Here is a 17,035-nt window from a genome sequence, read left to right as displayed (position 1 = left end):
CCTCCTTTCTTACTGGAAATATGCTCAAAGTGTAATTTAAAGAAACCAAAACACAGAAAGAGATAAAAGAGGCTTTGATTTGGTCCTTTATTTTATTTGTTTATTGTTCATTCATTTAGGTCATTATATAATTCTCTGTAATGTTTAATGTATAAGCCTATTAATGTTATTAACAAGGTTAAGATCTTACCCAACAATAAGGTTAGCACTAATTAAAAATGCCACAATCATTCCATAATTTTTAAAAAGCCCAGTTGGTAGATTATAAACATAAGAAATTACTTTTGTAGTAACTGTGCCATCACTGGCAATTTAATCTTAGGAAATTATTAACACTGATCACACTTATACTCTACATGTAACACCAAGATTTTCCTTGATGTTAGCTACAAAATATATGCTCCATGATGAAGCTATGCCAGATATTGAGAAGATAAGATTCAATGGTGCCTTCAGATTATATTAATATACACAGGAATACTAATAAGGATATAAAAAATATGAATCATTCACTGAAAAGTATTTAATACAATGATAATTGTTATTGCTATTCTAAGTAGAACACTGGAATTACATGAAATATAATTATAGCAATGTGATGTTTGAATAGTGTTTTAATAACAAATAAAATACTTATCAAAGGATCCAATATTTTAATCCCAAATAAAGGCTGCAAAAGATTGCTGTCTATTGACATTCTTGTCACACTGTATAAAGTGCTAAGAATTTATAGATTAAAAAATAGAAATGTATTTTCTAAGAGTTCTTGAAACATATATGGAAATTTTATTTAGCAGCATGGTTTGGTGGAAAGAATGCTAACCTGGGTAGCTTAAAACCCATTGTGTCATCTCACTGAATTAGAAATCACCTTATGACGTGAGACGTGTGAAATTAAGGCACTGGACAGTACAATATCTTAAAGCCCCATCCAACTCTGAAAACTTGTGAATTAATACTCAATCCAATTCTATAATAAAATAATTTATCAGCTCCTGAAACTGACAAGCACTGTATCAGGGTCAGAGTATTCAAAAGTGAATGAGACATTGCCCTACCCTCAAGCTACACTCCAAGCTAACACACAGCTTCACTCATTCAGAAACACTCACTCAGCACTTACAATGTGCCAGGTCCTGTTCTATCACCGAGGATACATCAGTGAGCATTACAGGCTAATCTTTGCTCTTTTTTTCCAGCCAAGGGTGGGAGACAGCAGGGGAAAAAGACAATATTAGATGGTGATAGGTTCTGAGAGAAAGATAAATGAAAGTAAATGTGATAGAGGAACTCAAAAGACCAGCATTAGTTAGGGTGGTCTCAGAGGGCCTTTCTAAAGAGGTAGTGTTTCGACTGAGACTGAATAATGGCAAAGAACTGATCATATGAAGAGAAGAGTGTGAGGATGGAGAAAAAGGTTGCAGAACATCCTGGATCAGAGGGAAAAGCAAACTCTAAGGCTAAGAAATAAGCATGGCCTGTCTAAAAACAGAAAGAAAGCCATTGTGGAGAAGATGCAGTTAAGAGAGCTGAGTAGCCAACTCAAATATTGCTGAGTGATGTATGGTAAGGGATATAATTTTTTCTACCTTCTATAGAAGTTATGGGGTGATTTTAAGTGGTAGAATGACATAATACAATTTATGGTTTAAATGTATGAAAAGTATGATTCACTCCCTATAGGCCATAAATATGAATAATTTTGTAAGTATAAATATAAAAAAATTGATCCATTGACTACAAACAGTAGAATTTTATGGAAATTAATCACAGTAATATGGCTTTGGGAGGGGTAAAAGTAAAAATGAGACACAAATCAGAAATGACAGACAACTGGCTGGGGTTCATCTTGAGCAGTGAAGGTAAAAGTGGTTAGATTGGAGCTTGATTTTGAGCTGAAATCAGCAGAATCTAGGGATAAATAGGATGTGGTGAGTCAGAGTCAAAATGACTCCCAGGTTTCAGATTTAATCAATGTTTGGAAGGTGTTGCCATTTATAGAGATAAGAAGACGGGTGGGGGAGGATTAAGTTTTGTCAGAGGGTGGGGAGAATCAATGAACTTGCTGCTAAACACACATAGCTACCATGTGTGTAGCTATCATGTTTTTACATTCACAAACTTTAAAATCTATGGAAAGGGGAATTCCTTTATATGCAGACATCAGTTTAAAATATAAAATTTCTATAACTTGTGGCAGAGCCAGGAAATTTTTATTTTATTTTAGTCCATTATCCCTATCCAGACAGCCATTTCTAAACTCCCCTAACTGGTAAATGTTATTATTTTTTAAAGACTCAACTGAAATGTCACCTAGTCTCTAACATGTTGCTAGTCTATATTTTTCAATGGAAAAGTCATATTTTATCATCTCTATTCCTAAATACACTGAGCATTTATCTATCTCTATTATAAATGATAAAACATACTATCACTAATTATCTATCTCCTAAATTACTCATAGTCCTTTTATGGAACTTATATTATATATGGCATAATTGATGTGCTTGTACATATATATGCAGGAGTTTTCTCAAAATATGATTTTTGGACTATCTGTATCAGCATAACAGATTTGTTGATAAAATTAATATGACTTCTTGAGACTTACCTCAGCCTTAATGAATCAGAATCTCTAAGAGTGAGATCTGGAAATCATCATTACGTTAGGTTTCCCGGGTGATTATGCTCACACCTACTTGTGTGAACCTCTGCCTTGTCTCTAAGTTCTTAGGGAATAGAAACAAGAGTGTCTTTTGTATCACCAGTGTCTGGCAGTGCCTGGCCTAAGGTAGGTGCTGTTTGTTTTTTATAGCAAATTATTGGTTTCAACTGATCTGCCCAAATTGATACATAAAAGCATTTGGCTACTACTTATTTATAAAGATATGCCTAAAGAAATTTGTAACAAATTTCTCACAGTATGCATATGAATTTGTTTTCATCAATGTACGATGACTTATAACAGTTCCTTCTGACTGCCTCAGAAAGAAGCAACCAGAATTTTTGAAGCTGCTCTAGACTTTGATGTGAGAATAGGTTCCTAATTATAGAGCCAAAATATTTATCATAAATGGATTGTTTTTCCACTAAAAAAATTTTATATCTGACAGATTCTCAACATAAATGCATATGGAAAGGATCTAAGCTAGCCAAGAAGTTTTAATCATAGAGATTAGGGCAAGAGAAATATATAAATTTTATATATATGGACAAATCATATGTAATTAAATATCTAACTTGAAGATAGCCTTTAAACCAAAGCAAAAAGCCCACTTTGTCAAGTATTCCTCTTAAACTGTTAGTTCCCTAAGATCAGGAGACATGACTTATGCATCCTTTTATCCGCAGGGCCTAGTATAGTGCTAATTTACTCTACACGTGTGTGTTGAATTGCCTTAATTCATTAGTTATCTACTGCAACTTCCTACAAAAATCAGCATAAAGCAAACCTACTACAGCAGATATAATGGGATTTTAAGGGTGTCATACAGTCTGTACACACTCATCTGAAAAATATTACAGTAGACATTTGACATGCCAGAAGAATTATCCCATGCAAAATCTTGCAATTACTTTGGTTAGACAATGGAGTTAATGAACTGAGATCAAGACTGCAGTGTCAACACATACAACGTTAGAACGGAGTTATCTAAATATCAGCTATAAGCAACAATCTTAACCTAAGTCAATCATTTCACATATGGCTCTGTCTGATCACAATATGGACCAAATCAAAGAGTATGCAAAATCTAATATAAACACACTGCTTTCTGAGTGTGTAATGAAACTGAGTGTGTATTTTATAAGGATTGTTCAAAATATACTATAACCTGAGCTACATTTTACAAATATTGTTCCCTAATACATTGTTATAGAAAATAACTAAGACTATAATTCATGTCATTTGAGGGGAATAATGAGCTCAGTTGGATTTTTGGTTTTGGAAGAAAAGTCCATAACATTTAGTTAAAATAAATGTTTAAATTATGTAACTGCAAAAACTAATTTTCAGGTGCCTAGTAAGCTACTAAGAAACAAACTACTAAATGAGCAAGCCACCAACATGGTACTGCTGCCTTAGAGTCAATCTTACCTGTCTTTGGCTGTTTTCTATTTGATGATGGGTTCTGGGCACTCTGCAGAACGCCTAAAACAACTGCATTATCAGCATGTGCACTTACGCTGTGGTCTGGGATCCATTCTGTGTCTTTTGAAATGGAAAAATGGTAAAACAATATGAAGTTTATAAAGAAAAAAGTCTATATTGTCAGTTTATCATATTTTTTCTCTTACTGTACAATATTTAAGTGAATAAAGAATATTTATGACAATGATATATATTATGTATACTAGGATATATATTATGTAATATAGAATCTCATAATTATAAAATAAAAGACAGTCTATTTATATAATCTGATTTAAAAAGCTATGACTTGTAAACACAATATATACTTGAATAAAAACATATACATATATTTGCTTGAATAAAACAAATATTATAAAAAGTATATAATAGTACAACATAAGGTATAATAGTCTGTACATGAATAAACGTATTTGAAAATATAGAACACCAAAGAATATAGATGACACCAATACCTAACTTTCAAAAGGAAATAATAAAATCATAAAAAATAGAAAATGTGAATATGTGCATAACTAGTAAAGAGATTGAATCTGTAAGCAAAAATCTCCCTACAAAGGAAAATCCTGTAATGAATGGCTTCAGTGGTGAGTTTATCATGCTACTTATAGAAGAGCTAATGTCAATCCTCCTCAAATTTTTCCAAAAAGTTTAAGAGGAGGCATACCAACTCATTCTATGAGGCCAGCACTACCCTAATATTGAAGGCAAACAAAGACACTACAAGAAAAGGAAACAACAAAACAATATTCATTATGAGCAGTGATGCAAAAGTCCTCACCAAAATACTAGTAAACCAAATTCAGCAGCATATTAAAAAGAGTAGACACCATGATCAAGTGAGATTTATTCGTGGAATGTAAAGATGCTTCAATGTGTGAAAATCCATCAGTGTAATATACCACATTAACAGAATGAAGGAAAAAAAATGATAATATCAATTTATGCAGAAAAAGCATTTGACAAAATTCAATACCCTTTTATGATAAGAACATTCAACAAAGTAGAAATAGAAGGAAACTGCCTTCATATAATAAAAGCCATATATGAAAAACCCACAGCAAACATTGTACTCAATGGTAAAAGACTGAAAACTTTCCTGCTAAGATCTGGAGCAAGCCAAAGATGTCTGCTTTCACCACTTCTATTCAACCCAGTACTAGAACTTCTAGCCAAAGCATTTAGGCAAGAAAAAGAAATAAAATGCATACAAACTGGAAGGAAGAAATAAAATTATTTCTGTTCACACACGGCATGATCTTACATAGAAAACTCCAAAGATTCCACACAAAACCTGTTAGAACTAATAAATGAACTCAGACAAATGGCTGGATACAAAGACAATAGGCAAAAAGCAATTGTATTTCTCTATACACTAACAATAAACAATCTGAAAAGAAAATTAAGAAAATAATCCCATTTACAATAGTATCAAAAAGAATCAAATACTTAGGAATTAACCACAGAGGTGAAAAACTTGTACAATGAAAACTATAAAACATTACTGAAAGAAATTAAAGAAGACACAAATAAATGGAAACACATCCCATGTTCATGGATTGGAAAACTTAAGAGTGTTAAGATGTCAATACTAACCAAAGCAATACTAACCAAAGCAATCTACAGAGTCAATGTAATTCCTATCAAAAACCCAGTGACATTTTTGGTAGAAATACAAAAATCCATCCTGAAATTCATACGGGGTCACAAGGGATCCTAAATAGCCAAAACAATCTTGAAAAACAAGAACAAAGCTGGAGGACTCATGGTTTTTGATTTTAAAACTTACTACAAAGGTAACAGTAATTAAAACAGTGTAATACTGGCGTAAAGACAGACATATAGACCAACGGAATAGAATAGACAATTCAGAAATAAATGCTCACATATAGTCAAATTATTATTATTTGACAAAAATTATATATATTCATGGTGTATCAACATGATGTTTTGAAATATATACACATTGTAGAATGGCTAAATCAAGCTAATTAATATGTGCCTTACCTCACATGCTTATTATTTTTCTTGTGATGAGAACACGTAAATTCTATTCTCTTAGTCAAATAATTTTTGGCAAGGCTGCCTAGACCATTCAACAGGGAGAGGACAGTCTTTTCAACAAATAGTTCTGGAAAACTTCATATTCATATGCAAAAGAATGAATCTGGACCTTTACCTCATACCATGTACAAAAGTTAACTCAAAATATATCAAAGTCATAAATATAAGACCTAAAACTATAAAACTCTTGGAAGAAAATATAGTAGGACAAAAGCTACATGATATTGGATTTGGAAATAATTTCTTAAATATGATTCTGAAGGCACAGGCAACAACAACAAAACATAGACAAGTTGGACTTTATGAAAATTTTTTTAAATCTCTATCAAAAGATACTATCAAAAGAGTAAAAAGGCAACCCAAATAATGGCAGAATATATTTGCAAACCATATATCTTATAAGGAAATAGTATCCAGAATACAATGGAGAACTCCTTAAACTCAACAACAAAACAAACAAACCAAGTATAAGATGAGCAAAGGACTTGAATAGACATTTTTCTAAAGAGGATATACAAATGCCTAAAAAGCACATGAAAAGATATTCAATAACATTAATCATCAGAGAAATGTAAATATAAACTACAATGATATACCATCTAAGACCCAGGAGAATAAGTACTTTTAAAAAAGTAGAAAATAACAAGTATTGTCAAGGACATGGAGAAATTGGAACTCTTGTGTCCTACTGGCAGGAATGTAAAATGATGAAGCCATTGTGGAAAACTGTATGGCTGTTCCTCAAAAAATTAAAAATCAAATTACCATATGATACAGAAATTCTGCTTCTGGGTATATATCCAACAGAATTTAAAGCAGGGTCTTGAACAGCTATTGTACAACTCATGTTCATGGCAGCATTATTCACAATAGCCGAAAGGTAGAAGCAACCTCAAGAGTCTATTGATGGAAGATTACACAAGCAAAATGTATTATATCCATACAACGGAATATTACTCAACTTTGAAAAGGAAGAAAAATTCTTCTTTTAAAAAACCCTTTCAACTTTAACAGTGATATGCAAGCTATGTCCCGTAGACTCTTGGACTTTGGAGAGGTGCGTAAAGGAGAAGCTGAGCAGACAGAGCTTCAGACCTTCTATCCTCACTTTTCTATATTTCCTATTTCTTTTATGAAAATGAAAGGAAATTATGACACATGCGGCAATGTGGTTGAAACCTGAGGACGCTCTGCTAAGTTAAAGAAACTAGTCACAAAAAAGCCAAAATACTATATGATTCCACTTATATAAGGTACTTAGAGTAATCAAAATAATAGAAAAAGAAAGTAGAATGGTGTTTGCTAGGAACTGGGGGCAGGGAGGAATGATGACTTAATGTTTAATGGGTGTAGAGTTTCAGTTTTGCAAGATAAAAATAGTTCTGGAGATGAATGGTGGTTATGGTTGCATAACATCATACATGTATTTAATTCCACTGAACTGTACACTTAAAAATGGTTAAGATGCTAAATTTTAGGTTATGTGTATTTTACAACAACAAAATTGGAAAAGAAAAGGAAATTACAGATATGCTTCAGAAATTTCACAGATCTTGAGATTTTGAGGTGTGTTCTTATGATAGAATTAAAGAATCACTATATAATATTTAACAGTTGATAAAATGATTCAAAGAGTTTCTACTATTTTACAATTTAGTAAGTACCACACTTCCAAATTCTAAAAGTAATCTTTCCCCAGTTTTAGTATAGTCATGTTTTCTCACATTATGATAGTAGCCTTAAATATAAATATATGACAACTCACACAAGGTTAATAATTTTAGCTAGGCAAGAAGGAAATTATTTTATTCATTGAACAGAATTGCCTGGTTTCCTAAGGTGAAGAAAGAGTGTTTAAAAAAAAAAAAGAGTGAGAAATTTGTTGGGCTGGTACATAGGTCATCTGATTTCATGTATGAATTTACCTGCAAATGTAATCCCAGTACTGGAATAGCTGCATTCTAAAGTATGAGAAGGAAGTAAGTTGACTCTTTCATTTTCATCAAAAATAAAGAACCTCTCAAGTCCTTGATATTGTTCAGTTATAGGCTTACTTCTGATGGCTATTTCTTGTAACAACTAGGAAACAAAATATTCACCAAAATTAAATTCATTTTCTACCTCATTAAAAAGAAGCACATTTGTTCATCAAATACCAGCTAGATACTTGGCATGAATTCTGCCCTTATAAAGTTTAGGTTCTAAGAGTGGAGACAAATGATAACACTATATATATAGTAAGTTCTAAAAAATGTATAAACCACAATTGGAATAATTATCTGAAATTTGCCATCAATGCAAAGACAGAAGTTAATAAAATAAAAGGAAATTGTCATTTCTCTCTTCTTTATTTTCTTCCCTTGATGTCTTTACACATAAGTTATTCTGGAATACATAGTGTCTTTCAAATGCACTGGCTTTGAACTAGTGTCTTTGTCTAAACATAAAATAATTTCAAAGATGAAAGTAAAAGACCAATGGGAATATATGTCTGACAATGGTTGTAGACAAAATGTAAGTTAACAAAATAATCATCATGAAACAAATATTTAAGTAGGAAACTGAGGCAAGAGGAAGATAAGCAATTTCTGAAGTTTGTATAGCTTTATATAGCTAGAAACTAACAGACAGAGGCCTTGAATACAGATCTGGCTGATTTGAAGTCTAGGCTTATTCTACAACCCTATTAATTCATATTTTATATGCTCTTATTCTGGGATAGAATATAACAGGGATAAAAAACCCACATGAATCTAGCTAAGAAACAGATTAGTAATTCAGAAGTAAGAGCTCTAGATGAGCTTAAAATATAATCAAAGTAGCTATCAGTATTTAACAAATCCTTAATGAATCTACAGTACAGTCTGTTTCAAGGAATTAAACTATATAAAACAAATTGCTATAACTCTATACAAATTTATAAATTATATAAATGAGAACATATTAGAAAACAAAGTTAATGACCAGCTAAGATAAATCAAAGTCCACACTCTCATGACACCTTCCCTGGCTTTCCCAGACATTTATTAACAATTACAGAATTCCCTCAACTCTAGTGAGGGAATTGAATGTTTGAATTACGCAATTGCAAATCTGGAAGGGTTTTAAAAGTCTTGGTTTACAGATAAGAAAACTTAAAGTGATATTTTATTTTATTTTGTTTTTGTGCAAACTCACAAAGTTAACTATTGAAAGTTTCAGAAGCAGAACAAGGACCTCTGACTAGTCCATGTTCTTCCCAACTGCTGCCCTACAACTTAGTCCTAAATTCCACAGGAAGTTCCACTTAATTAAGAAATCAATTCGTTGAAACTGAAGTGCAAAATGAACAATCTTACACTCAATTTGGATAGAGCACAATAGATTTCTAAGTAGTTTCTGCTCAGTGAATGGCTTCTACTAGAGCAGGAGGAGAATAAAAACAGTTCAGGTCTAGTCATTAAGAATGAAAAGAAAGTGGATTCAACCACTTAACTATTCAGAAGCAAGAATTTAGTCTGCAAACTATGAAGTGCCAATTCTTCTGATGGCCTCTTTAGAAAGCTCTCATGTTTTACAGTCCCCCCCAACCCCCGCCCCGCCCATGGGTCACCTTTTGTTTTGCACCTCCTCAAATTCTCTCTAGCTGTGACCTAACAACCTCAATCATTACAGGGAGGATCTTCACAATCTTCACCACTCAGTTTAAATCCTATTACAATTGGAAAGTGGTGGACAGTTTCTGTGAACCTGTTTACGCTTTTTTATCACTCAGAGATAATTACCTAGGAATGGATTAAAATATAGTTTATTTTATTTATAAAAAGGGCAATCCTCAAGTTAGAGATCCATTAGATTCCTTTAAAATCCTAGAACAGATGCTTCCTGAACAAACCGCAAGTCTCTCAGTTGAACATTCCCTATGAGGAAAAGGCAAGTGTACAGACAACTACTTTGCTACTGTCCAAAACTACATTTAGTCTCATCTAATTGAAAAAAACAATAACCATGTAAGCCTTTTTACGGGTCACTGGCTTTTGATTATTTCGACAGGTTTGAGCTGGTGAGGATGTTATGGATCCCAGAAATTTAAATGCTCATTCAGACTTTTCCTAAACTAACTCTGTTAGAATATATTTTATACTGAGCAATTTATAGTGTTAAATGAAATAAAACAAGAATATTTCCTAACCACACATACCCTTCTTTGAATAAACATCTAAACTTACTGCTATACCTTTTACATTAAGCTGATAGGGTGGTATATTTAATATGTCACCACACCAAAGAAGTAAAAGAACACTGCTGGAATTGGGGGAGGGGAGCTGCTATTTAAGTCACAGCTGCCCTGACAGATTCTGGTCAGTTGAGAATAGACCAGGAAGTCAGATGGGATGCAAGTCACTGTACTAATTACATAAATTGAAGGTTCCCTGGAAAACTGGATTGGAAAATGGGAAGGGCCTGAGGGCAATACATGATTCCCTACTCCTCTCTCACTGAACTGAGGAGAATGATAGGGAAGAATTTCGCAGTGAGTTTACTACATGAAGACTTGTAGAAGAGAAGTATAAAAGGACAACACTCCATTGAGAGCTTACTGGTAAAGAAGAGGTCAAAAGAAAGAGAGGAGATCAGAAATGGATCCAAACAGACACACATACACAAGAGGAGAATAGCAGACACACATAAAAATGGGGCAGGTGGGGTGGCAGTGCAGGGAGAGGGAGAGAGAGAGAGAGAGAAAGAGAGAAAGAGACACCTTAGCAAGATAATGAGCCAAATTTATCTCAAGGCACTTTCCATGCCTTGGTAAATAAAGTCTCATGGAGGCCAGGTGCCATGGCTCACGCCTATAATCCTAGCACTCTGGGAGGCCGAGGCGAGTGGATCGCTGGAGGTCAGGAGTTTGAGACCAGCCTGACAAGAGCGAGACCCCGGTCTCTACTAAAAATAGAAAAAAATTATCTGGCCAACTAAAAGTATGTATAGAAAAAATTAGCTGGGCATGGTGGCGCATGCCTGTAGTCCCAGCTACTCGGGAGGCTGAGGCAGTAGGATGGCTTAAACCCGGGAGTTTGAGATTACTGTGAGCTAGGCTGACGCCACGGCACTCACTCTAGCCCGGGCAACAAAGCAAGATTCTGTTTCAAAAAAATAAATAAATAAATAATAAATAAAAAATAAAAAGTCTGATGGATATCAAATTCTGATAGTCTTTAACCAGTTGTACTCCTCTTTCTATACAGAGAAGTGAGTAGTGGGTTGGGCTGGCTGGGTTCACTACAAATCTGCACCCTTCTTGGGATGAAGCTTAGTCTCCTCCCCTTTAGGGGAATATGAGGAGCAAGGGAATAAATAGTCCTCTCCAGAAAAGCATTTAACTATCTGTGACATAGACTAAGGAGCGTCCTCGCCTCAAATTGCAGGTAATTACTGCCTTCTTCAAAAATAGCTAAGCAATAATTCTGTTATACAATGCCAAAATCAAAATAGTTGCAATATATGCAGATTCTTTTCAACATCCAAGTGGAAAATACTAAAAAATTCTCATAAACCCACAATAAACCTGGTAAGAATATTTCAGTAAATTTGAGTAATTACTTCCTCAATAATTTACAATATATAAAGCACTATGCTCAATAAGCTCATCATTTACCACTTTTAACAAAGGAACATTTTTTACAATAGCAATATAAGGGGTAAAAATACAATTAGTAACTTTTTAAACATTCCATTTTTAATTATGAAATACTTTAAAGATGTAGATATGTACAACACATAACTTGTTCACACAATTTATATCAGTAATTAGGGAATCCAATTCTTTCATACTGAGCAGTAAGCCTGCCTGACCTTCCTAGAGGAAGATATTATCTTTATGACACCGGACAATAAACATATCTGCTCTTTGCTCTGGAGAGAGACACAATCTCTACCTTCTAAGGCAGTATGTTATATAAACACCCTTGAAAAGATACTTTGGAACAAACGGAACCGGTGCTTTTCCTCAAAAAACGTGCAAAAACACAAGAGACACAGAAGAACTGTACTCCTAACACTCACCATACTATTTTTGCTTTGATGCATTTCTTTCCTATTTTAATTAATTAAGTTTTCTATATTCCCTTTTTCCTTTACTGTTTTGGAGAATACATTGTACCTGTAATATCTTTAATATTTTAACTGTAACTCAAAGTATTTAACATGTATAATTTTCTAAAACACTATAGTTAGGTAATGATCTCCACTCTTCTTTACAATATAAGACCTTAGTAGTTTCAACACTAATCATATTCAACAGTATTGTAAGTTATGGTTGTATATTATTTTCATTCAAATTTATTTTCTTATAATTATCAACTTGGGCATAGTAATAATTATTTTATAATGCATCTAATATATTTGCCATTTTCCCCCCACACCAATTTCTTCCATCCTATTTCTTCCTTTTAGGTTCAATTTCTTTCTTCCTGAAGTATATCCCTCAGTTGTTCTTTCAAGGAGGGTAGTACAAAGTAAATTACCTGAGCCCTTGTCTAAACATACCATGATTTTATTCTATCTTGAATGATAATTTTGCAAGCCTTAAAATTCTAGATGTTTAGTCAATTCTCTTAGAACATTAAAGCCTTAACACACTATGTTATGTGTTAAGGCTAAAAGTTGCTGTGCATGAGTATTTTACTGTCAATATAGTAATTGTTTTTTGGAGATAATCTTCCATTATCTCTGGTTGCTTTTAAGATTGTTTATCATGTTATGACATGTCTCAAAAATTTATGTCACAGTGTGGATTTATTTTTATTTGTACTGCTCTGGAATCATACTTTGCTAATAATTTTATAATCTCTCTTTCAAATGTACTAATTTTTTAATGTATCTCTGCTGCAATACAAGCAATTTTTAAAAATTTGTCTTCCAGGTTACTAATTATATATTTATTCATATTTAATATGCTGTTTATTCTGTCCAATAGTTATAATTTCAGTGAATATAATTTGAATCGTAGAACCTTTTGATTGGCTTTCATAAATAGAGGAGTTCATAGTATCTTATTATTAAGTGTTTGGATTTCTTCCTTTCTACCTTCAAGTATTTTAAATATAATCTCACAGGATAGATTGTGTCTCTCTCTAGAGCAAAGAGCAGGTTTGTTTACTGTCCAGTGTAATAAAGATAATATCTTCCTCTAGGGCAAAGGTCAGGCAGACTTACTGCCCAGTATAAAAAAATTGGACTCCCTAAGGTCAGAATTCCTGTCCTATAACACAACCCACTATATGTGCAGGTGGCGCCTAACTCTATCCATGATACCCTGTGGAAACTGGGAAATTGGAGCTCTTATTTGTTCTATTTGTTGAAATTCATGCTAGGATCAATTCTTTTCTCCATCAGGGGATGGGGAAGATAAGCCCATCTGTAGTGGGGCTTTATTTTGGAGTACTTATTGTGGGTTAGCTTGTAGGGATGTCTTTCTAGAAAGTATTAGGATTTACCTCTGCCAGATACATTAAGGTATTAAACGCATGCATTAACAATAATGTTAATTTCTTGGCTTGAAAATTCCAAACCAGAAATGTGTATTCAAATATGTATTTGGATAGGTATATCCAAACTTGTGCCAAATGAAAGCCTAAGATCTCCACTTTTGAAGTCAGATGTTTTATTGACCTGACCCAAATTCCCTAAGGAAATCAGTTTCCCCTAATCTTGTTGCACCTTTGGGTATTTCTCATTTCTTCTAGTCTATTACTTCAGTGACTGAGCAGAATTTTAGGGATCTGAGTTTTTGCAGTGGTCTCAGTCCCAATTTCTCACCTCACCAAAGGCACACCCCTTAACAAAGTGGGCCCAGGAAGCCAGTCCTCTAAGCAGAAGTAGCAGCTGTCAAGGATTCACTCTTCTGCTTTTTTAGTTCTCTCTTCAGTGTGGGCACCATAGAGATTTATTATAAGGAATTTTAAGGTTTGTTAAAATGTTTGACTTACCTAATTTCCAAAGAATGTATTAGTAATAATCACAATTACTGAAGGTTTCTATTATATAGAATGGAGGTTCAAATATAGTTTTAAAATTTGGAAAGAATGCAATAATGATCTATTTTACCTTTTTGTTCTCTGACAGGAAACAAAAACTACACCTCTATTTCTTTGTTAGCCATAATCCTGAAAGGATTATCTTCTTCACCTTATACTTATATTAAGCCACAGAAACTAGTTCTATCTACATATCTGCATTTATTTCATTTTAACCAGTGACTATAGTATAGTAAAAAGCTAAAAAGGATTTATTATACTGTATTATTCATAGTACTGAATTTCATTTGGAAAAGTAACAGCACTCTTATTACAGTGTATAAGGTGAGCCTTAAAGTATTATTTGTTGCAGAAAGCCATTTGTTAAAATGGCATTCACCGTATTAAAATTTGTCCTGGAAGTCATTAATGTTTTTTCCCATATGAGTCAGCCTTCACCTACTTCATAATAATATAAGGTAACATATTTTAAGGCCAATGGAAAGTAAGTTAAGAATGCATTGTATCACTATGACATTTTCTTATGAAATGTCTTATTAGACTTTGATATAATAAACATAATAGAGATTTACCAGTGATGACTCTCTAGTGGTAGAATCTTCAACATTTGGCCTCCCATGCAGATTGCTAAATACCAAGGATTCTTTGATGTCTTGAGATAATTTCTCTTCAATGGAAGGTTTTTCTAAATCTACACTTGGCAAAGAATCTTTGCTCCCAGGTGATATACAGGAATCATCAGACTTTTGATTACTTTTTATATCTATACTTTTTTCTTTTAAATTTCTTTCAAAGATGCTGCTTTCCTCCATTTTTTCAATGTCAGAAGAATAAACATCAGAATCCACAGTGTTGTCAAAATCTGTATTTGAAGTTCCTGCTGTTGAAAACACAGATTTACAGAAGGTACATAAATAAATTTAAACAAATTAATTAAACTGCTCATAAACCAAAAGTTCTGTGGTAAAAAACCTTTATCAATGAACAGTATTTTATCCAAATTCCTTCACCGAATTTTACGTTTACTATGCTTACATTCATACATGGTAATCATAATTTATTTATACAGCCAAACACTAATGAGGTAGACTAATGGAAGGAGGCAAGATTATATTTTGCAACGAAATCTTAAAATTGATGCAAATTTTAATTTCAGCTTGTGGTTCAGTTCCAACTTCTCCACCCCAACTTCCACTCAAATTTTACAACCACAATTCCTGAAAAGTAATGCAGAGAGAACACTTCTTCCACATTCTGCCTCTTTTCCCTAGCATGCCTAATGATAAGGAGAGGGCACGGGGAAATCTTCCAGATGAAAGAATAGCAGCAGCTGGGGGCACAGATAAAGTGTGGCAGGGACACCTGCCTCTGGAAAGCTATAAAATGAGCAAGATTATGTCAGCAACCTACCTCATTATGTCTGCTTTAAATAAATCATTGGTTTTCAACCAGGCTGCACAATGAAATCATCTACAGGTACACTTTAAAATTGTCAGTGTATGGGCCTGATCCTAAACCAATTAAATCAGATAGTGGGAGTGGGGCTCAAGCTCTGGTCTTTTATGTTTTCACCCATTAAGTTTTCCAGGTGATTATGATGTGCAGGCAGGGTGCTGAAACCCTTGTCTACATTTTCTGAAGAACAAAAATTCTTTAAAAATGTTTACACCACATTGCTTTCAATTTAAATAAAAGTATGTATATCATTATCCAGATTGAATACAGCTTCATCTGGTTATCCCTTATTCTTTTTCCAGAACAAATATAGGTAGTCTATAAAATAGTAGAAGCTTTTACTAAAATGGTCTCCAGTGATGTACATTCTTCTTTAAAGCCCAAATGACTTACCTGTTACATTCAAATGTTTATATAACCTGACAATTATGCATAGTATTTACAACTTTCACATCCAACTACTGTCACATCTTAAATAGCACAAATGTTGTGAGAAATAAAATAACATGTATGCCAGAGAAATATTTTTATAAAAATATATCATAAAGGCTATTCAATATGAATGAAATTTTCACAATAATGCTACATTTCCCTCTTAAACTTGAATATAAATTGTCTGATTTTTTGGAAGAAAAAGATGCCATTGCCTATATAAAAATGTCTACACCCGCCCCCCATTATATTTCTGTAGCATTGCAAATTCCACTGTTTGTATCTATTGCCACTGAAAAGTAACAAAACAGCCTTTTAGTAATGTTAAAAGTGCAATGCAGAAAGGACGATTTAATTTAGTCTATTCATTGAAAATATAAAGCATAGAAATAACAGCTTAACATTCAAAAATCTGTCTGATGCATCAAATAGACAGACTAAAGAATAAAAATCACATGATCAAATCAAGAGATGCAGAAAAAGTAAGTGACAGAATCCATCACCAATCCATGGAAAAAAAAAAAAATCCTCTCAACAAACTAAAAAGAGAAGGGCATATCCTGAACTTGTTTTTGTTTTTTTTTTTGTTGTGTTTTTATTATTATTATTATTTCAGCATATTACAGGGGTACAAATGTTTAGGTTATATATATATTACCATTGCCCCACCTGAGTCAGAGCTTCAAGCGTGTGCATCCCCCAGATGGTGCTCACCCATTAGGTGTGTATATATCCATGCTCTCCTCCCCGCTCCCATCTGCCCGACACCCGATGAATGTTATTACTATATGTGCACTGAAGGGTTGAGCAGTTAATACAATTTGATGGTGAGTACATGTGGTGCTTGTTTTTCCATTCGTGTGATACTTCACTTAGTAGAATGGGCTCCAGCTCCATCCAGGATAATACAAGAGGT

At 33.4% G+C, this 17,035-nt stretch overlaps 1 protein-coding gene across 2 annotated transcripts in view; it reads right to left on the bottom strand.

The window, feature by feature from the left end:
• ZBBX (zinc finger B-box domain containing) overlaps positions 1-17,035 on the bottom strand; it is a 95,067-nt gene that overhangs the window by 14,123 nt on the left and 63,909 nt on the right. Inside the window, exons 14-17 of one of the 2 annotated variants that reach the window (XM_069472978.1) lie at positions 14,805-15,112; positions 8,140-8,293; positions 7,310-7,312; positions 4,097-4,210 (exon numbers count right to left, since the gene is read on the bottom strand). In XM_069472978.1, the coding sequence (XP_069329079.1) occupies positions 4,097-4,210; positions 7,310-7,312; positions 8,140-8,293; positions 14,805-15,112 (579 nt within the window). The remainder of the gene's footprint in view (positions 1-4,096; positions 4,211-7,309; positions 7,313-8,139; positions 8,294-14,804; positions 15,113-17,035) is intronic. The other variant, XM_069472979.1, reaches the window with a different exon arrangement.

This window comes from Eulemur rufifrons, chromosome 7 (assembly GCF_041146395.1).
Source record: "Eulemur rufifrons isolate Redbay chromosome 7, OSU_ERuf_1, whole genome shotgun sequence".
NCBI lineage: Eukaryota > Metazoa > Chordata > Mammalia > Primates > Lemuridae > Eulemur > Eulemur rufifrons.
Note: the sequence above shows the minus strand (reverse complement) of the source record. Positions and strands in the feature narration are given on the sequence as shown.